Source organism: Cotesia typhae, unplaced genomic scaffold (genome assembly GCF_013202065.1).
Source record: "Cotesia typhae breed Kobodo isofemale line unplaced genomic scaffold, CoteBio_Ctyphae scaffold_152, whole genome shotgun sequence".
In the NCBI taxonomy this organism is placed as follows: domain Eukaryota; kingdom Metazoa; phylum Arthropoda; class Insecta; order Hymenoptera; family Braconidae; genus Cotesia; species Cotesia typhae.
Window position 1 is genome coordinate 3421014 of NW_027423776.1, and position 21109 is coordinate 3442122.

The following is a 21109-nucleotide window of genomic DNA, read 5'->3' on the forward strand; positions in this document are numbered from 1 at the left end:
TTTTATATGATATTTTATAATAGTAGTTCATGCTTTTTATTACGCGTATTACTTGATAATTAACAATTATCTTTATAATTTTTATTTAAAATTATTAAAAATAATCAGCACAAACTATAGCGACCCAGATTTTTAGATTTTAACTTTTTTCTTATGTAAAAAGCGGACGGCCAGAGACTAAATAATATAACGATGCATGCTAATCTTATGATAGATGGAAAACTACAGTGAAAAAAAGATATTTGACAGCTTGCAATTACACACGCCAGGCGGCGCAAGAATAACTTTTACATGAACTATAGCTTAAAGGGGATAGTTTGCCACCGGAAATGTATTAAATTAAAATTGTCAATTTTTATTATTTTTTTTTTATTTATTTATTTAATTTGAATGCCAAGGCAATAGCCGAATGACAAAAATACAAAAATATAAGAATATAAAGTACATGTAAGAATACAAACATATCTGAATAAATATTACAACAGTATTTAGATTTCGCTGACAGGATAATGAAAAATGATGAGAAATGAAAACAGTCAAAAAAAAAAAAGAGAAAATTTAAGAAAAAATTTAGGAAATATCATCAAATAAGCAGAAAAATTTTCTGAAATTCCAGTTTAGCTGAAGAGTAGGCAAGAAGTTTGAAAATCGTTTACAGACTAGGTTTCGATTTAAATCTAAAGCTAAAGCACTCCAAATTTTAACGATTTGAATCATCTCCGGTGAAGCCGGGAATCAAGTTCTCCTTAAGCTCAAGATCATGGAAGAATTTATATGCTTTTGTCTTGAAAGTGTCTATGCTAAGTGCATTGATGACGTCAGGTGGCAATTCTCTCCAGAGGCGTATCGATGAGACCAAGAATGAATGTTCGTAGGAGGTAGTTGAGAAATTAGGAATTTTAAAAGTGATATTGTTCTGTCTGGCAGCCACTCTCTCGGAACGTCTAATATCTGGTGACTCTTCGACAAACATGCTTCTGAGGAATTTAGGTTCACCAGAGTTAAAAAGTTTGTACAGAAAACAAGCCAAGAAGTAGTAACGCTTCGATTTGACTGTGAGCCACTGTAACAAGCGTCTGTGAGGTGTTATATGCTCATCACGTTTCAGGTTGAAAATAAATCTTATGCCGTTATTTATCAAGCGTTGTAACTTGTAATCTAACCTTTTGGATGTATCGATCAAGACCAAAGAGCAGTAGTCAATAATTGGAATAACCATTGCAGCGACCAGCAATTTCCGGGTTGAGGTAGATAGTATATTCTTCCTATATTTTAGGTTATTTAGAGTACCATAGACCTTTCGAGAGATTTGTGAAACATGAAGATCCCAGGAAAGATCTGCTGATAAATAAACACCCAAATGTTTAGTTGAACTAACATATGGGATAACGTTTCCATCTACAATTATTTCAGGAAGATCACAACCCTTAAGTAGCTTCAATTTCCTACTACGTCCTAGAATCATCACTTTAGTTTTCCCAAGGTTGAGTTCTAGACCCACTTCCTTTGCCCAATCGGCCACTGCTTGAGCATCAGTATTGATTTTATGTGCTGCATCGTTTAGTTGGGAAAAATCAAAATGATAGTATGCAGATTTGTCGTCAGCAAAGAGGCCATATTGACAAAATTTCAGCCGTTTCGTCACTCCATTAATCATGATGAGGAAGAGAATGGGGCCCAAAATAGATCCTTGAGGAACACCTGAAGTAGTATTTATGACATCAGATATAGAACAATCATAGTTTAGAACTGCTTGTGATCGGCCAGTAAGATACGATAGGAACCAAAGAATAACCTCAGTCGAGAAACCTATTTGATACATTGTCACAAATAGCACTTCTGGTTTAACATAGTCAAAAGCTTTTGAGAAATCAAATAAAATGAAGTAGGTTAATTCGTCTCTGTCAATAGCTTTGCGAACATCATCAGTCAAGCGGAGCAGGGCTGCTTGAGTACTATGATGCTTCCGAAAACCAGATTGATGTTCATCAATGATATTATTCGATTCAAGATAATTCGTAAGCTGATTTGCCAATATACGTTCAAATACTTTGGCAAGATGGGATACATTGGCTATAGGTCTAGTGTCTGACATAGACTTTGGTGCACTTATTTTATTTAGAGGAACAATATAGACCAGCTTCCAGGCATCAGGAAAGACGCACGTGTCAATAGACCTATTGTAGATGTTCATGAGAAAAATCGAGATCTGTGGTAGATGATCTTTCAGCCATTTGAGATCCAATCCATCAGGGCTTTTGCCTTTGGACTTCTGAACAGTAATTTGTAAATTCTTTGTGACATCTACAATATCAATTTTGGACCAATTAAATATGCTATTTACTTTTCTCTCGGTAACTGATGATAAGTCCATTACGAACTCACGAGAACAGGAAGGATGTTTCTTTAAGATATTGGCATAGAAATTATTTAAAGAGTCAGCATTAAAGCTGTCCAAAGGTGAAGAGCTTTTAGATTTAACAATACCCAAACGCTTAAGGGTTGGCCATAAGTTTGTATTACTGCTGGTGACATCGAGAACTTGTTTGAAATAAGCATCTCGAGCAGAGGCCAGTTCGAATTTCAATTCCTTACGTTTTATCTTGTACTGAGCAAGAAGGATTCGATCTCCAGTTCGTCGTGCTTTTTTATATAGATTATCACGTTGCCTAAATTTGTGCCTTAACTCATTAGTTAACCACGGACTGCTTGGACGACTCAATTTCCTGACGACAAAAGGAGCAAAGCTATCTAAGACTGATGTAATTGCGTTGATGAAATGTCCAACTAAGCAGTTTGGATCCAAACCATCGAGGTTAGCATTAGCAAAATTCAAATTTCGATTTAAATCATTCGTAAGAGCTTCATGATCACAGTGTTTGAAATCTCTGAACTTGACTGTTTTATCATATTTTGGTGCCACTTCAAATTTATATTTGCAGCATAAATAATTATGACCACCTATGAAAGGCATTTGAGACTTAGAATAGCTTTCTAATTTATCACTACTATCAACAATAATGACATCCAGCCACGAGTCAACTCCAGAAGAATGAAATGTAGATCCATATGGTATGCAATAAAGTCCCGAGTCTGCAATGAAAGATTTGAGGTGATTTGATGAACGATCAGTTTTCATAAGATTGCAATTCAAGTCACCCATGATGATAATATTTTTATATGATGGATAAAATTTGGCAAAATGTGTAATGAAGCTATCTAATAATAAACCCTGTGGTCTTCTGTAAATAGCTGAAAGAAGTATGCGACATCCAGATGATGATAGAACATCAATTAACATGTATTCAGGATGATTGATGTCATCAGTTTCAGATGATAATAATAATTTCGATTTTAGAGAATTATGTATTAGGCATGCAACGCCTCCACCTCTGATGTAATGCCCATTTAAGTTTATCAATCCACGGTCACGACGCAAAATTACATAATCCTTTAGAGCAATATGACTATCAGGAGTAAGCCAGGTTTCAACAACTGTAATTATGTGTGGCTTTAGCTCGGTAACTAGAGCTTCAAATTGGGCTGTATGGGCAGAGAAACTATTTATATTTAAGCTCAGAATATTTATTGATGACATAGTGACATTACTTTGACATGGTAATTGCTATTCAAATTTGTCTAAATCTGCTTCAGAGCAAATTAAAAACTTAGATGAATCATCGTCCTTTTTTGCAAAAATTTTTCCCTTATATACCCAAACATATTTGTACTTGCATTCCTTGGCTTTTGCTTTTGCAGTTTGTAATAGTCGATAAACATGACCATCAAGAAATTCATTGATATAGATTTGTTTCCCTGAAGCAGCATTGCAACTAGACTCGAAAATGTTTTCAATTTCAAGCTTCGGTGAGCGACGTTTTCTGTTAATAATATGCTGACAAATATTAAATTAAAATTGTCAATTTTTATTATAATTACAAAAAAAACTGAAATCCGAACAAAAACAGTTTCATTGTAAAAAAATCGTGCCAAGTCCACGTTCATAAGACTATTAAGAAAAAAAAATTTTATTTCTTTACAAAAAGATATAAAATAAAAAATTAAAAAATCCAAGTAACCGATATGGTTGTATATGATTTTCGAAAATTAAAAAAAAATTTTTGTAAATTTAAAAATTAAAAGAAACAATTTTGGAACGTACTTGGTGTGCGTTATTGTGTACTTGAATTTTTTTTAAGTGCACTAGTAGATACAATTTAGGAATTTCATAAAAAGTGAAATATTTCGTAACTACGCACACTAAATACGTTCCAAAATTGTTTCTTTTAATTTTTAAATTTACAAAAATTTTTTTAATTTTCAAAAATCATATACAACCATATCGGTTACTTGGATTATTTAATTTTTTATTTTATATCTTTTTGTAAAGAAATAAAATTTTTTTTTTCTTAATAGTCTTATGAACGTGGACTTGGCACGATTTTTTTACAGTGAAACTGTTTTTGTTCGGATCTTATTATACTTGTATGCTTTTACCTCCTACACATTGTACAACGATACTCTTACTGGTACACTTATGTTAATGTATAGGCGCATCTATACACACACAAATGCACACGGAGATCTTAATGTTACTTGTTGTTTAAGGGGGATAGCCACTGTAAAATTTCGGAAAAAAAATTTTTTTTTTTTTTTTCATTAAACTGAAGTTTATATATTCAAAATTATGTATTTCAAATTTTATAGAAAAATTCCGAATAGTTTTCGAGTTATAGTCATTTTTATAAGAGCGCGTCGATTGACCGTTTTACGCGCGGCGCTTCGACGAAAACGTCGCCTGCTCGCTCCGTCTTTGATTCGTACGGGTTGGCGATTGTTTTCCCTCACGATTGTCAACCGTTACAATTATTTGACTTTTAACGTATATTTTTTCTTATTGTTGAGATACTGTACCTCATAGTTTAGTTGTTTTGTATGAATACACACTCGTTCTTTAATTTATTGAGTTTCTTAGTGTACTCGTTATTGTTTACTTACTTATTTTTTTAAATCTTCTGATCTTTTTTTTTTTTGTTTATTTAACAAAAAAATTTGTTAAATAATGGATCGTAAACAAAGTAAAGTTATTAAAAACGAAAGAAAACTGCCAAACGACAGGAAAAATTTAATCGACCGCTCAACAGATATGAAACTGAAAAAATACTGGCTCTCAACGACGTGATAGTGCTTCCAAGAGGAAATTATCACAAAAATCTGATTGTACAATTGATTCGAGTATTAGCTACAAAATTATAAATTTTTTTCGATATTTAATTTACTAAGTGGCTGTGTATCGTGTAAAAAGTGTGGTGGTGATGTAAACTTTACTGAGACAAGTATTCGAGGATTAGGTTTTAAACTAGTTGTGAATTGCAAAAATGTGATCCAGTTTTGATAAATTCATGTCCACTCATCAAGAATGCGTATGAAATTAATCGCCGTTTCATCTTTGCAATGCGGATAATTGGTATTGGGTTATCTGGAGCTGAAAGATTTTGTGCTTTCATGGATTTACCACGACCAATGTTCCATAGCTTTTACGATCGTCTGGTCACACAAATCAGAAATGCAGCTAGAAACTGTTGTGATTTAGTGTTGAAAAAAGCTGCTAAAGAAGAAATCCAAGAAACCTGCAAGCATTTAAAATCCAATGACATTCCTGGAATTTCTGTCTCCGGTGACGGTAGTTGGAAGAAAAGAGGGTTTAAATCTTCATTTGGTATATCTTCTCTAATTGGTTACTTCACTGGCAAAATCGTAGATGTAAGTATGAAATCCAGTTATTGTAAGATGTGTGCGCTAATGAGCTCAAAAAAGGAACAGCTGAATACGATCAATTTATGCAAGACCATGCTCTAGACTGTCCAATAAACCATGAAAATTCTTCTGGACAAATGGAGGTAGATGGAATAAAAGAGATGTTTATGCGATCAGAGTTATTACATAACGTTAAGTATGTAAACTATATAGGTGATGGTGACACTAAAACGTATAAAAATATTTGTGATGCTAAACCGTATGGGGACATGGTGAAGATAAAAAAAAGGAATGTATTAATCACGTGCAAAAACGAATGGGCAGTCGACTAAGGGCTTTGAAGAAGCAACGAACTAACAAGAAGACAAAAACAGGAAAAGAAGAAAATACACAGAAAAGTTTAGGTGGGAAAGGTCGATTAACGGACAAAGCAATTAATGAATTTACAAAGTATTATGGTTTAGCAATCAGACGTCATTCTAATGATGTTGATGAGATGTATAATGCTATTTGGCAAACATTTTATCACAAGTTTTCATCACCCGAAGATCCGCAGCATTTTCTTTGTCCTGAAGGTGCAAATTCGTGGTGTCAATTTCAAAAAGCTGTGGCAACAAATACTTTGGACTCATTAGTTGAAAAACCACCACTTCCTGCAGATATTGCGGAAGCTTTAATACCGATTTATGAAGATCTATCGAATCCAGAGTTATTGGAACGATGTGTCGGTGGGTTTACACAAAATAATAATGAAAGCTTCAATGCATTAGTGTGGCAGCTCGCCCCAAAAACAAATTCTTCTTATTCCCTTATTGTTGAAATAGCTTTATATATTTCAACAATTACATTCAATGATGGGGCTCTAGCAACTCTGAAGATATTAGAGAATCTCGATGTTAAAGTAGGACCAACACTCTACTCATACTGCGCTGAGCGCGACGCTACTCGGGTTAAAGCTGCTGAAAGCCGCATGGAAACGGCCAGTAAAAAATAAAAAAGTCAAGGTCAATACTAAAGATAAGGAGGAAGAACCCTCATATGGCCCAGGACTTGATAGTTTGATGTGAGTATGAATATTTTGTGAAAGACTAGATTTTAAAGTTGCGAGAATCTTCTTAAAACTTTACTCGCGTTTTCTCAAAACGACTTTTTCAAACTTTCCGGTACTGTAACTTTCGTAAATATGAACCGATTCTCAATTTTTTTGTTTCCCCGTATTCGTCTACTTAGTGGCTATCGTCGCACGTAGGGGATTTTGAAAATTTTAATTTTTAAGATTTTTAAGGCTGTTTGAGTCCAAAAAATGAGGAAAAAGACGAAAAAATTTTCAATATGGCGCCATTTTTTCTCAAATCAAAATTTTCAAAATCCCCTACGTGCGACGATAGCGACATTCCTATAGATTAAAATGCCGTTTGGTTTTTTTGTTTCAGATAATCCGTTTTTGAGTTACAGTACCGGCAATGGAGGGGGAAATTTTTTTGGTGCTCTACAAAAATGTTTATAACTTTGTGATAACAAAATATTTTTGAATAAAAATTTAGGAGAATTATCCTCAACATATACTTTATAAAACAAAAAAAACCCGATCCCCAAATTCCTTTATTATCCTAGTAAAAAAAATTCCCGAAAATTGCCTATTTTTTCCAGCGTCACAGTGGCTATCCCCCTTAACATATGAAAATTTTTGAATATTAACATTTCTTAAATTTATTTAATATTTAAACAATTTCTTCGAACCATTTTATCAATAATCGGAAGATTTCTTTTTTTGTGATCGATAAAAATTTTAATAAACAATTAGTCAATTCCTTTTAATAATTAATTTGTAACTTTTAATTTATTTGCTTTTAGTTTTTAACATTTACTAATTGTTCAATTTGAAATTCTTATTTATTATTTTTATCTTAAATTATTTATTATTCTCAAGACATTATCTAATTAAATTTATTGTAAAAGATTGTTTAAGAAATTTTGTTTATTATCATAAAATTATTATTTCTTTTGACTCATACTATATTATCTTCTATGCCTAATATTTGGACAGTAATGAGAGTATAATGATAAAAATTTCCCAGTCTGAGTTCGAGTGCCGCAATGTATTTAAGTAATACCTTTGAACTCTCTGGATATTTTTTTCTAATGTTTAAACTCCATTTATTTGTTTGTTCCGGTTTTGTAATCTTAAATGCATTGAGGTCTCAGACTAAGCATCTAAATAAGGGACATGAACTCTAGTTATTTTCTTATCTGGTCTACGAACAACGAAAAATTATGACGGTCTTCAATATTATATAGAAAAGATAAACGTTATAAAAAAATATGTTTTACATAACACAACAATTGTAGGGCATTGAAAAAAGGAAATTTAAACTCAAAGTATCTTATTTTTAGCTTTGGAGATTGAAATTTTTCAACGAAAGTTATATAGCCACGGGTAATGTCAGAACATATAATATAAAAAATTATAGAAAATTTTATCACGGGTTGAAGATATCAAATATCAAATTCGAAAATAATGTGCTACGAAACGGGAAAGAATAGGAGTTACGGATAATTATTACGTGAAGCGTTCCAATATTCACGTAACAGGATATTTTGGTGGGAAAGGTTTGAGAAAGGATTAAGGAGCGGAACTTCTTAATGTGAGCGTATAGAATATGCGAGAAAACATTCAAATAGCTCGGACTGAGATTCGAACCCAGAACCTTCCGATGACATGTCGGCTACTCTACCATTTGAGCTATCCGGTCTATACTAAATTTCGCTTTCGTTTATTCTATATAAAATACTAACCATTATTACACATTGCTTGAAATACCCCAAAGTAAAATTGCATTAACATTTTCTTTAAAAATGTAACCATCACTCTGTGATAATAGATGAACCATACTTCATGCTATGAACTCTTCTGACCATACGTGTTATCGTTCTCTTTCTTCTAAAAAACAGAAAACAAATAGTTAATCTATGATACTTTCTGTTGAAATATTTCTTGAATAAAATTAAATGAAATATTTCATTTAGAATAAACTGAAGCTTGTTGTACTTAATTATAATGAATATTAGGGTGTGCAAAAATTCAATTTTCGTGAAGAACCTTTTAAAATTGGAATTTTGAGTTCCGCTTTTAGCAGGAGCTGTATTTGGGCATTTCCCAAGATATTTTGGGGTGAGACGATTTATTTGATTTTCATAAAATTTTTAACAGGATATTTAGTTGGGTACTTCCGACTAAAATTTGAAATTTCAGCGGAAATACCGAAACTAAACTCCTGTTAAAAAATTCTATGAAAATCAAATAAATCGTATCACCCCAAAATCTCTTAGGAAATGCCCATACATAGCTCCTGCTAAAAGCGGAACTCAAAATTCCAATTTTAAAAGGTTCTTCATGGAAATTGAATTTTGGCACACCCTAATGAATATATTAAGTATGGACCAGTAGTGAATTATCAAAATTGTTATTCTAGATACAAACCATGATTTAGAAATATTGACACTTACTCTTACTTCCGCCAGAATGTCATCCATTAAGTTGTTAAATTCATCCACAATTCACGGAAAAAAGAACACTTGAATTATTACAGTTTCACAATGTAGCGTGGCGCTTCTAACTCAAAACTTGGAGAATTACAGTTTCAAATAATGATTTTTACACGATCTTTTAAACTTACAGTTCAATCTTTAAAAGTTACAGTTTCAAATAATAATTTGTAAACGATCTTTAATACTAACAGTTCAATCTTTAAAAGTTACAGTTTCAAAATCTAACTTTTAAAGATCGTGTAAAAATTATTATTTGAAACTGTAATTCTTCAAGTTTTGAGTTAGAAGCGCCTCGCTACATTATGAAACTGTAATAATTCAAGTGTTCTTTTTTTCGTGTTGAATTAGAATAAACAACACTAAAATTTTTTTAAGACGTGAGGCAAAAACGGACAAATATCTATTACATTCTTCAAGCTACTATTATCTGTATAAGAGCCTACAAATGCGGCATAGGAATTTACTACAAAACTGTTATCTTCTATAGCAGATATACGCGAAATTGACCGTGAATTCAAAACAGAGTTGTTAGATTTTAAGGCGTATCCTTCAAATATTTTGATCAAATTTTTTCAATCTTTCGTCCAATTATCATACTCTGAATCACTTACACTTCGGTTTAATTTTTTAATTGAATCGATAAATTCATTTGCGATACGTTCTAAAACGCTTTTTTTCTCACGCGGCATCATTGGTTGAACATCAAAGAAATTAATTTTTATTCTTTCATAAACGTTATTGAAATAAATATTTATTGATTTGAGATGAAAGATATTTAATTTTTTGTGAGATTCTACATTTGGAAGTATAACAAATAATATTAAAAACTTGGACAAAATTCTCAACATCTTTCAAAACCGATGTTCTGGACATAAATAAAGTTGTTTGTTCATAACTACTGATCAACAATTAAAGTGCTCCTCTAATTAATTTGATTATATATTTGGAAACGAAAACCAATAATTTTTTTATGTATAGATGATAACTATTTTAAGAAGATATATATCACGTCCGGCAGGTCAGAGACACTAAAAGTTTAATAAAAATAACTTGAATATTCTTTTTCATCGAAATTACGCAGGAATCAATAACTTTGTATAAATTAACTGGTAATAACAATTTTTATAGAATTGATGGATCTCAATTATAGATTTATGTTAAATTTTTATATTGTGGCTATAAATTAAAATAATTTTATAAAAGTAGTTTAATTATAAATTAAAATAATTTTATAAAACACTACTTCAAAAAGAAATAACTCAGTGACTTATTTATTGTAATGTACACTTCTCACAAAAATTAAGGGAGCAGAAAAAAAATCCAAATTTTTGGGGGATTTTCAACAGGCTGTAACTTATACAAAAATGGTCGTACAGCAAAAAAAAAAAGCAAATTGTAGCTCTAAGTGTTTTGTTTTTGGATCTGAGTTTGAAATATTTTTTTTGAAAATATTTTTCGAGTAATCATAAGAAAACCACCGAAAAAAATTTTCGAAATTTTTTTGGTTTTTTTTTTTAATCTACGGACGTGGAAAAATTTTTTCGACTCAACCTCCATATGGACCGGATAGCTTGTTTATTCAGATTTAATTTCGTTTTTTAAAATCTCGATACGAGCATTTCTCGCTGAGATATCGATGTTTGAATGGAAAAAGATCATTTTGTCTTTGATTACCAATATCTCAGCAACCAATGATTGCACAGAAATTTTGAGGTTGGTTTTAAAAACTTGAATAAATTCTCTACAAGGATTGGCAATTGAATTTTGAAAAAAATTTTTTTCAATCATTACATGAATTTGAAAAAGCATCCAAAAAGGGCTTTTTGTCGTTTTTGGAAAATCAAGCACCCAATCAAAAATATTGCGGAAACCACTGACGTTAAGTGTGCCTCTTATTGTTCAATATACCCACAAAAACCCTACAAAGTTTCAATTCAATCCAGCCAACCGTTTTTTTTTCCACTTGATCGAATTTTTGAAAAAATTAAAGGAGCAAGAATTTCGCTCTGAAAATGTCATAATTTTTATCAAAAATGAAAAAAAATTTTCGTTACGAGCTAACGTTCGTAAATTGGGATAATTCTGGCGCAATCGGCGCTTCAGGATATCCCAGACGTGCTCGATAGGGTTAAGATCAGGGCTTACCGCTGGATGCCTTAACAACGTTATGTCGTGTCTTTGGAAAAACCGACGGGTGACGTTTGCTGTGTGAGGCCGGGCATTGTCTTGCATAAAAATAAAACCTCTAGTTTGCTGCCGTAGAGGCAAGACAACAGGTCGTAAGATCTGATTAATGTAACGCGTAGCGTTTAGATTTTCGTGGACGATTACCAAAGGAGTTCGTGAAAATCTCGAAACTCCTCCCCAAACCATCACCGACCCTCCGTTGTAAGCAGCTACCGGTCGAGTGAAGTTACGTGAAAAACGCTCTCCCTGACGGCGCCAAACTCGGGGTCTCGGTCATTTCTAAACAGGCATACCCGACACTCATCAGAAAACAAAACATTGTTCCATTGCCTTACGGTCCAATGAACATGTTGACGAGCGTAAGCCAGACGGTTTCGACGATGTATGGGTGATAACATCGGTACTCGGGCGGCACTTCTTGATCGCACTCCAGTCTCACGGAGACGATTTCGAACCGTTTGAACTGAAATGTTCCGCGGTTGTTGTTGTCGTCGTCGTCGTTGTTGTTGCTGTTGTTGTTGTTGTTGTCGACGGTTCGGAAAATTTCGGGCGACAACGTTCGCAGGAACGAAAGGTTCTTGACGAACGCGCCGAACGATCGCTCGGTCATCACGAGGATTTGTTGCGCGACGACGACCTTGGCCAACTCGTCGTTGATAACCACCGGTTTCCAAATACCGATTGTATGCGCGAGATACGACAGATGAACTAACGTCCATACGATCCCCGACTTGTCGGTAATTGTACCCTTCTTCCACTAGAGTCACTATCTGAGCGACTTGTGGCGCGGATAAATGCCGCCTAGGCATTATGAAAAAAATTTAAAAAAAAACTAAAGTTTGCAAAAACTCAGTTAATTTGCTTTTCTAAAAATTAAAAAATACGGTAGTTTTGAGAAAAACTGATGATTGGCTCGATTACCAAGAAAGCAGGTTAGTTTTAAGAAAAACTGTTTTTTTTTAGACACTGTTGGAATTCGCACGAAAAAATTATTGTCCCAATATTCGTAGAACGAATATTCGACTTGCCTTGGGGGTATCAACTTTTAATTTATTCAATTAATCTGTGACTAGGAAACTTAAAGTGCGGAAGAGTAAAATCGGTGAGAAAGTGAGTCGCTACATTTTTTTTGATTTGGGCCAATTGAAAAAAAATTAAAAAAAATTTTTTTTTTTCTCAAAAATTTACGATTTTTTTTTTTTTTCCTTAAATTTTTCAAGTCACTAATACAGAATTGAGAGAAAAATGAAAAAAAAAATTTTTTTTCATTTTTGATAAAAATTATGACATTTTCAGAGCGAAATTCTTGCTTCTTTAATTTTTTCAAAAATTCGATCAAGTGGGGAAAAAAAAACGGTTGGCTGGATTGAATTGAAACTTTGTAGGGTTTTTGTGGGTATATTGAACAATAAGAGGCACACTTAACGTCAGTGGTTTCCGCAATATTTTTGATTGGGTGCTTGATTTTCCAAAAAACGACAAAAAGCCCTTTTTTGGATGCTTTTTCAAATTCATGTAATGATTGAAAAAAATTTTTTTCAAAATTCAATTGCCAATCCTTGTAGAGAATTTATTCAAGTTTTTAAAACCAACCTCAAAATTTCTGTGCAATCATTGGTTGCTGAGATATTGGTAATCAAAGACAAAATGATCTTTTTCCATTCAAACATCGATATCTCAGCGAGAAATGCTCGTATCGAGATTTTAAAAAAACGAAATTAAATCTGAATAAACAAGCTATCCGGTCCATATGGAGGTTGAGTCGAAAAAATTTTTTCCACGTCCGTAGATTAAAAAAAAAAACCAAAAAAATTTCGAAAATTTTTTTTTCGGTGGTTTTCTTATGATTACTCGAAAAATATTTTCAAAAAAATATTTCAAACTCAGATCCAAAAACAAAACACTTAGAGCTACAATTTGCTTTTTTTTTTTTGCTGTACGACCATTTTTGTATAAGTTACAGCCTGTTGAAAATCCCCCAAAAATTTGGATTTTTTTTCTGCTCCCTTAATTTTTGTGAGAAGTGTAATTATTATCATCATAAACGTCATCTTGATTGTTATTATTCTCTTAATCAGTTCTTTCGATAAATTATCTGATTGTAAGGCTACTTATGGTTAATTTTTATACCAAGCCATTTATGGCTTGATACCGTATGTCATATGGATACTTAGCCATATCAGGCGATGTATGAGATTAAAAAAATGATTTGTCATACTTTTTGAATTTTTTATTTTTTTATAAAAACTCGTACGTCAACTTCTACGTCGTAAGTCAAAAAAAATTAACTTGATTCGAGAAAAATTTTTGAATCAAGAAAGTAATATTAAAGAGTATCATTGTTATACGAATGAAGGTGAAAAGTTGTAGAATCAAGTCAAATTTATTTATATCAAAAAAAATTTCTCCGTTCAAAAACTTTTCCATCTAAAACAGAATGATAAAGCTCTTTATAATTATTTTTGTGGTTCAAAAATTTTTTTCTTGAATCGAGTTAATTTTTTTTCAGTCCATTCAATTAAAATCTAATTTGAGATAAGCGTCTCCGGAGAGTAAGAAAAAATTAGTATTATTATTTCAGATCTTAACACCTCAGGCTTAACTCTTTCAACTACATCATTTATTTTTTTTTTATTATTGATTTATTGCATTGAACAATTATACACATGTTTTCAGCAAAGTGGTAACATAACTAAATTTGCATATGAAAACAATATATAAACATATTTACATTTGTGAGCAATGTTATAAAAATAAAGAAGAATAATGTCATGGGTACAGTTTAAAAACGTAAAAAGAGATTAAAATTGGATAGAGAAAACAATTAGAGTTGTAGGACCCAATTTCTAAGATGCAGAGACTAGTTGGTAAAATTTACAATCGTATACAAAGTTTTTTGGTCCGATGAGGATAGAATATCTGAAATTTGCTTCTTACACTGTAGTATATTCGACAGTTTATGATTCTTAAGGCTTGAGAAGAAAGGACGTACTGTCAGAGGGTGCTCGATTGAGTCAGGTTCTTTTTGGTTGCAAAGTTGGTAGGTAAAGCTCGGGGTAAATTTTGTTAGAAGATTATTCGCATGTAGGTAGCAATTGTATTTATTTGCCAGTCTCGGTTGTGCTATCAAGCGTTTGTTTTTGAACGGGAACCTCAGCAAAAGGTATCTAGCTGGAGTATGTAGGTCTGGCAAGTACAGAGAGAATTCGAGCAATTTGGAGACTCTTGCTGCATTTAAGTCAGCATGATAAAGGATCAATTACATCATTTATAAAAGTACTTAAAAACTCTCATCAATTTTTTGGGGAAACGACATTTTCTTGGTACTTCATTAGATAATCAATAATAATCAGTGATAATTAATAAGCGATTAAAGTAAATCCAAATATGGTTTTGAATGGTAGTTATAATTAAAAATAAAGTAAAGTTCAACAACACAAAAATAAGCCTTTAAATAAAAAAGCATTAAATTACGATTTGAAGTACATCGAAAGGTCTAATTCAAAAATTCTAAACGCTAAAAATCCACCGAATCCTTCCTGCCTACGATGAATAATTCCAATACCTCCTAATGGAAAATTAGGGTAGCCTTCTGCTTCTCCTGCATCAAAAAATGGCACTGTTGATTGTCCTGCATCTTTCTTTAAATCCGAAGTTTGAAATTTGATAAATTGGTTTGTTTTTGAGTCAATTACATTTTGTAAAGATTTTGTAGGAATATCAGAATTAACTAAGACCAACTCATTTCTAAAAAACAATAATGGATTAGTTAATCATATCGATTAAAGTTCGTATGATAAAGAAGATTAAAAAAAACAATACCTAAAAGAGTGACTTTGATGTTCCGGAGTCATCCAATAGGTTTTATCAAGATCAATAAGCTGTCCTTGAATATAATCGTATGGGGTTACTCTAATTTGTAGTTCAATAGGTTTCGTTTTGAATTTTCGATAATCAAGTGCGTTTTCTACGAATCCTAATCTAACACCTGTTACAACAAAACCTTTAGGTGCAATTAAATCATCAAAGTTAATGATCTTCGGGTGGCCATAATCAATTCCGACAAACAGTGGACTTTCGGTGTTGTTATTAATAAAAAAAAATGTTCCAGTCTTCTCATTGACATCAAAACTTTCCAGCTCTTTCCAGGTACCTGAGTCATTCAATCCACGTCTTCTCAGTTGCCTTTCTTTTATTTGAACATGTATCATGAAGTCTTTCTTCACAAATCTTACACCGACAACAATCCTACAAAAAATATTGTTAATGCGTTTTTGATGATTATTTATGCGTTTAATGAATTATACTTCTCATGATTATTAATACTTAACATGTTTTGGTGGATATTTGTAACTTGTTCTCTGAAACTGATAGCCGTGACAACATTAGTTGATCGCTTGGGTTGTGCCACACAAGTGCATACACAGTAATCACAATGGCGCAGTTGGAAAAAGTCAAGATAACTGCCGAGTCCCTTAATTTTCCTGTTACATTTCTTTTCATGTCCTGGGCCAAAATAGACATCGTGTTTATTTCTGAACCATTTGTAGCGTCTTGTACTTTCTTTTTTTTCCTATTTCCAAATAAGTAACTCGTCAATTCGTAATCATTCTTTCTTACTAAAATACTTAATACTCACATTGCACATATGAAAACCATAACTCATAAACCGACAATCATATAATTCTCTACATTCTGTATGATTTATGTTACCTTCCATTCTATCAAGTTTGCAATTATGCTGACATGATTGCTCAGTACTTAAATCTCTTTCGTTAATCACTATTGTCTGAATCATCCTTTCCAATTCATAATATCCTCCATAGATCTTACCTAAATAAATTTTCATCTTATTAACAACATTATTAACATCGATATGCTCATCGAAAGTTGATACACCAACATATTTTCAAGAACAGTCACTTATTTGCCTCAATTTATAAGTAGGGGAGAAGAGGGTCAATTCAACCAAAAAAAGTTTAGTAATTTTTTACTATTCGAATTAAAATTAAATAATAATTTTTTTTTCTTGGAATGGTAGTTTATTATGTCTACTATCATTATCAATACATAAATTAGTCAATAAACAACGTGAATTAAAAAAAATTATTAATTTATCCAAACACGTCGAATGGTTCAATTGACCCCCGCTCGGGGGCAGTTGAACCACTGCTTGGGGTTAATTGAACCAATAACATTTAAAACTCAAACTCGAACTGTTAATAAATAATATATTAATTGTTACTTGCTAATATACCTGTTGCACCGTTTTAATGAACAGATATTATATTGAATAAATTAAAAATCAATTTAAAAATAATTTTCATTACAAATTCAGTACATTAAATTGTTAGGTTATTTTCCTGAGTTTTTTCACGTAGAGTCAAGATGCGCGCGCATGTCCCATGTTTCTCCGTATGGTTCAATCGTCCCCGGGACTGCTGGTTCAATCGACCCCATATAATTTTATAACAATTAATAGTAAATAATGAATAAATAAACTATTATATCACTATAAACAAAGTTGAGGATTATAAATTTTTTCAATTTTTTCGATTTATTAATTCGAATGGTTCAATTCCCCCGTAGTTCAATTAACCCCATTCGCCCCTACTAGTATTTATAATTACCTTTTTTAAGATCAAATGCATCACATTGATACATATAATAATTTATTTGTTGTAACTGCTTCAACGATTCCATACTCTTCGTTAAAATTTCGATTGAATTTGTTTTCAAAAATGTCATAGCATCATTTTCTTGTTCTAGAATATGAAGCAAAGATACTACTTTAATTTCCAATCTGTACTAATAAATATGAAGATTTAATTTGAATAACACTTTTTTAATGTGTTACTACAATCACCGTTTTTACATCTTGCGTCTATAACTCCGAAATAGTAATAGATCACCATTTTTTTGAGAAAGGCAGTCATTGTTTGCCGATAGTAAAAAAACCATCCTTCGTTTAATGAGCTTCGTTGATCACAAATATTGTACTTATTAGTCTGTTTAAATAGTGTTAATTAAAATTAAACGACGATGCTAAAGTAGGAAGATCATTTTTTTTTACACTCAAAGTATTTACACTGTGAAAAATGTTCGAAGTGAATGCGGAGTGAATGTGGAGTGAATGCGGAGTGAATGATTATCAATTGATTTATTCATTTTGGGAGTGCAATTCACTCTGAGACGTATTTAAAATATATTACTAATAGACTTTACTCCGCGGAGTAAAATATTACTTTTTTTATTGAAAAAAAATAAAAAAAAATTGTTCTGACTTTCTAAAAAATTAATAAAGCGTTTTTTAATTTTTGCTAAAATTCGAATTTTATATATTTTTTACATTTCATTTTTTTTTTTTTTTTTTAACAATACTTCAAAATAAAATTTTGAAAAAAAAAATTAATTCCTTTTAACTATTTTGAAAATATTACCAATAAAATATAAGAAATTAAATTTTCAACACGGAAAATGGAAAAGCGGTGTTTTATGCCAATGAGCGGTAGAAACTTTTTTAAATTCCGCTACGAATATATGTCGCTGTTGTCCCATTTAAATAACACGACGGTGCAACGCTCATCACGTGACCTAACTCCACTGAAAAATGCATGCGACCAACGACGGTTTCATTTAACATAGATAATTTGGTGTTTCAACTTACCTCTATTTTCTTCGAAATGTTATCAATCATTTCATTAAATACTTCAGCGATGGAATCAGAATGAAAAACACTATTGATGTGTTCAATACTTCGCGAGATGAATGGACAAAAATTTATTAAATTTTGCAACTCTGTATCGTTCTGAAAAGAAATTATCCATTTGGCATAAGTTTCGATTGTAGAACGTTTTTCGTCTATAATTTTTGTGTGTGCAATTAAAGATGAATTCGATTCAAAATCTCGAAGTTTAAAGTTATAAATTTCAAATGATTTCATCAAACCATCGAATTCTTTGGCCAAGTAACTATCATCAAAGTTACTTTTTATGGTGTCTAATTTTGTAAGCATTTCAATCAAATCAATCACGATTTTGTTTAAAATAATGTTCTTTTCACTGTCAGTTATTAATTCATTAGAGAGATACTCATTTTCTACTTTCGTCGAGATATCAATGAAAAAATGGTTTATTGAATTGAGATCATAAATGTCGGTCAAATTAAAAGATTGAACGTTATTTAGTACCATGAGAAAAGTGAAAAGATTTGAGAAAATTTTTAGCGTCATTTTTAATTGTTCAGATAAACTTATTTTTAGTAAATTGATAAAACAAATTTAATTCACTTGGTAACGTTTTAACTGTAGTTACAGAATTATTCAGAAGTAGATATGATACTATTTAGAAGTTTAATCGATATTTTATCTAATGCTTGGAATTTATTGATTTTTAATCTCTGATGTAAAGGCTATTTTTGATTTAAAGAAGTGTAATCCATCAGTTCACTTCATTTATTTATAATTGATCATATCAATGACTTTATATAAGAATCGATATACATACTTTGCATACCACTTATATTTATTTATACAGCTACAAATATGAGTAAGCCGACAATGATTACATAATGAGGCAACTAACGAATGCCAATATAATCAAGGGATGACAGTGACTGCGTGACCATGAGATGACAATGAAAGTGTTACCAAAAGATCAAGGTCACCATAACTATCTCAGGTTGCATAAAAAAATAAAAATATAGTTTATTATAATTGTTCATATTTTTTTTTTTTTTTCAATTAATTTTTCATTTAGAGTCGGTTTGAACTGCTGTTGTCATATCGCCGACTTTGATTGTTAAAAGTAGTACGTTGGGGTCTTTTTAGGTTTTGAGAATATTAACCTCCGCGCAGGGTTCAAATCTTAACCAAGCTGGTTTCTAAGACTAGCTTGGGATTCGAACCCACGCTTGGCCGGTGAGTTAATTCGAGTGCTTAATAGGTCGGCGCCTTTGACTACTCGGCTAACGTCGCCGGTTTGTTCATAGTTTTTATTTTTCTATGTTAATATGTTAATTTAATTAAACAGAAAGTTATCTAGTAGTTAATTAAATTAAGGTCAGATAAGCTTTTTAAGAGTCAAAAAAATTACTGTTATTTTAAAATTCAACACCTAAATTTAATTCTCTTTTAATCAGACAATTCAACGATTGAGCACCTTTCGTTAGTCATTTTCAACGCTATCTTTGGTCAAAAAATAATGTTTGCCGATATCAGAAACTATCTTGTCACATGAAGCCAAATATTTTTATGTATGGCCTGAAATAACTGATTGTTCTTATTAGGTTATCCATGTGCTTATCAGAACATCAAAAAATTTTTTACACATACACAGTAAAAAATTTTACGTCATTGCGTCAAAAAATTTTGTGTTAAATATTTAACACTTCCATGTGTAAATTTAACATTTATTGTGTTAAATAAACATAAAAAAGTTTTAAATATTTGACATAAAAAAGTGTTAAATTAACACAAAAAAGTGTTAAATATTTAACACAAAATTTTTTGACGCATTGACACAAAATTTTTTACTAAGTAATTTATTTTTCAAACTAAAATACAGTAAATGCAAGAGTCATAAAAATAATTTTTTAATATTCATTAAGAATTTCAATCCATAATTATATTATACATTCTATCCGATAAACATAGCTTTAATAATCAAAATCAATCTTTATTATCATAACAAAGTCACAAGCTCAAGGTTTAATGTAAATTTTAATCTCAATCCGTCCAAGATTAATTGTATGTAAATCTAAACAGATTATTCCGATAATATCGAATATTTACGTTACTCTATTTATAAATATCTTTCTTAAAAATAGATGACTCATTATTTATTCACATTAATGATTACATGTTTATGATAATAATAATAAAATTTAAGTGTCTTAGAAATGTCATGGGGTCATGAGAGAATTATCGTGGTCTATTGAACTTCAATGACCTTAGTTATATAGCTCGGTACTAATCGAAACTTCGTTTGGTACATCGCTCCCATTGACATCAACGTTGCAGTCATAGTCGACAATGTACTCGTCGTTGTAACTGACTAGTCTCCTGATACACCGTCTAATCGGTGTGATTAAGTCAATTCAGTCACTACCTACGAACATTATTACCTAATGAATCATTATTCACATCACTGTCACTATTAAATGGGATATTCAAATGTAAATACCCCGTTTATGCTTTGTGTAAAAGTGAATTATTTGTCGCTTTACCCATTAGTCTTGTTCTAAATGTTGATAAATTTATCACAAGACCATATGAAATTTCTCGAGTAGTTTTGTCTTACACTACTGCTTCAAATTTATCAAAAACGAAACGCTCTTTCATAGAGCGTTTGTAGAAGACTCTTCAAGACTCGTCTTTCGTGTTATCTAATCGGTGCATAGGAGTACTAGCTTTTGTAGGTTATTCAAAGGCACTTAGAAGACCAAAGTATCGAAGTCAAAGAAAGCAAAAGTGCTGTTTACAATCTTATCATTATATATTTTAATGAGAAATTCAATATTTGATAGAAAGTGTGACGAATTAAAAATGATATATGAGTTCATTAAAAATTAGTGTGATGGAATATGTAATACCTTGGTAATCCTTGAAAAATTATCG

At 31.5% G+C, this 21109-nt stretch overlaps 2 protein-coding genes across 3 annotated transcripts; both read right to left on the reverse strand.

Annotated features, from left to right (window-relative positions):
• Window positions 1–700: 700 nt before the first annotated feature.
• On the reverse strand, window positions 701–8685 carry LOC141535992 (uncharacterized). Its single transcript, XM_074256186.1, has 2 exons — window positions 8554–8685; window positions 701–3895 (listed from the first exon to the last, which is right to left on the reverse strand). Exon 2 carries the CDS (start codon window positions 3596–3598, stop codon window positions 701–703), a length of 2898 nt encoding a protein of 965 aa, XP_074112287.1. The 5' UTR covers window positions 3599–3895; window positions 8554–8685.
• A 6196-nt stretch (window positions 8686–14881) lies between these two features.
• Window positions 14882–18790, reverse strand: LOC141535711 (uncharacterized). Of its 2 annotated transcripts, XM_074255802.1 has the most exons (8): window positions 18161–18790; window positions 17360–17501; window positions 17124–17258; window positions 16133–16326; window positions 15825–16066; window positions 15316–15741; window positions 15189–15240; window positions 14882–15094 (listed from the first exon to the last, which is right to left on the reverse strand). In XM_074255802.1, exons 1-8 carry the CDS (start codon window positions 18722–18724, stop codon window positions 15062–15064), a joined length of 1788 nt encoding a protein of 595 aa, XP_074111903.1. In that variant the 5' UTR covers window positions 18725–18790; the 3' UTR covers window positions 14882–15061. The 2 variants fall into 2 exon arrangements, with proteins under 2 accessions (XP_074111903.1, XP_074111902.1); XM_074255801.1 differs by having other exon boundaries at window positions 14882–15240; window positions 18161–18781.
• Between the last annotated feature and the right edge of the window lie 2319 nt (window positions 18791–21109).

Coding starts and splice junctions, on each gene's coding strand:
- LOC141535711 (XM_074255801.1), bottom strand. CDS start 18,724: ATGACGCTAAAAATTTTCTCAAATCTTTTCACTTTTCTCATGGTACTA. Junction 15,742..15,824: donor ACAAATATCCACCAAAACAT/GTTAAGTATTAA, acceptor TATTTTTTGTAG/GATTGTTGTCGGTGTAAGAT. Junction 15,241..15,315: donor CATCAAAGTCACTCTTTTAG/GTATTGTTTTTT, acceptor ATTGTTTTTTAG/AAATGAGTTGGTCTTAGTTA.
- LOC141535992 (XM_074256186.1), bottom strand. CDS start 3,598: ATGTCATCAATAAATATTCTGAGCTTAAATATAAATAGTTTCTCTGCC.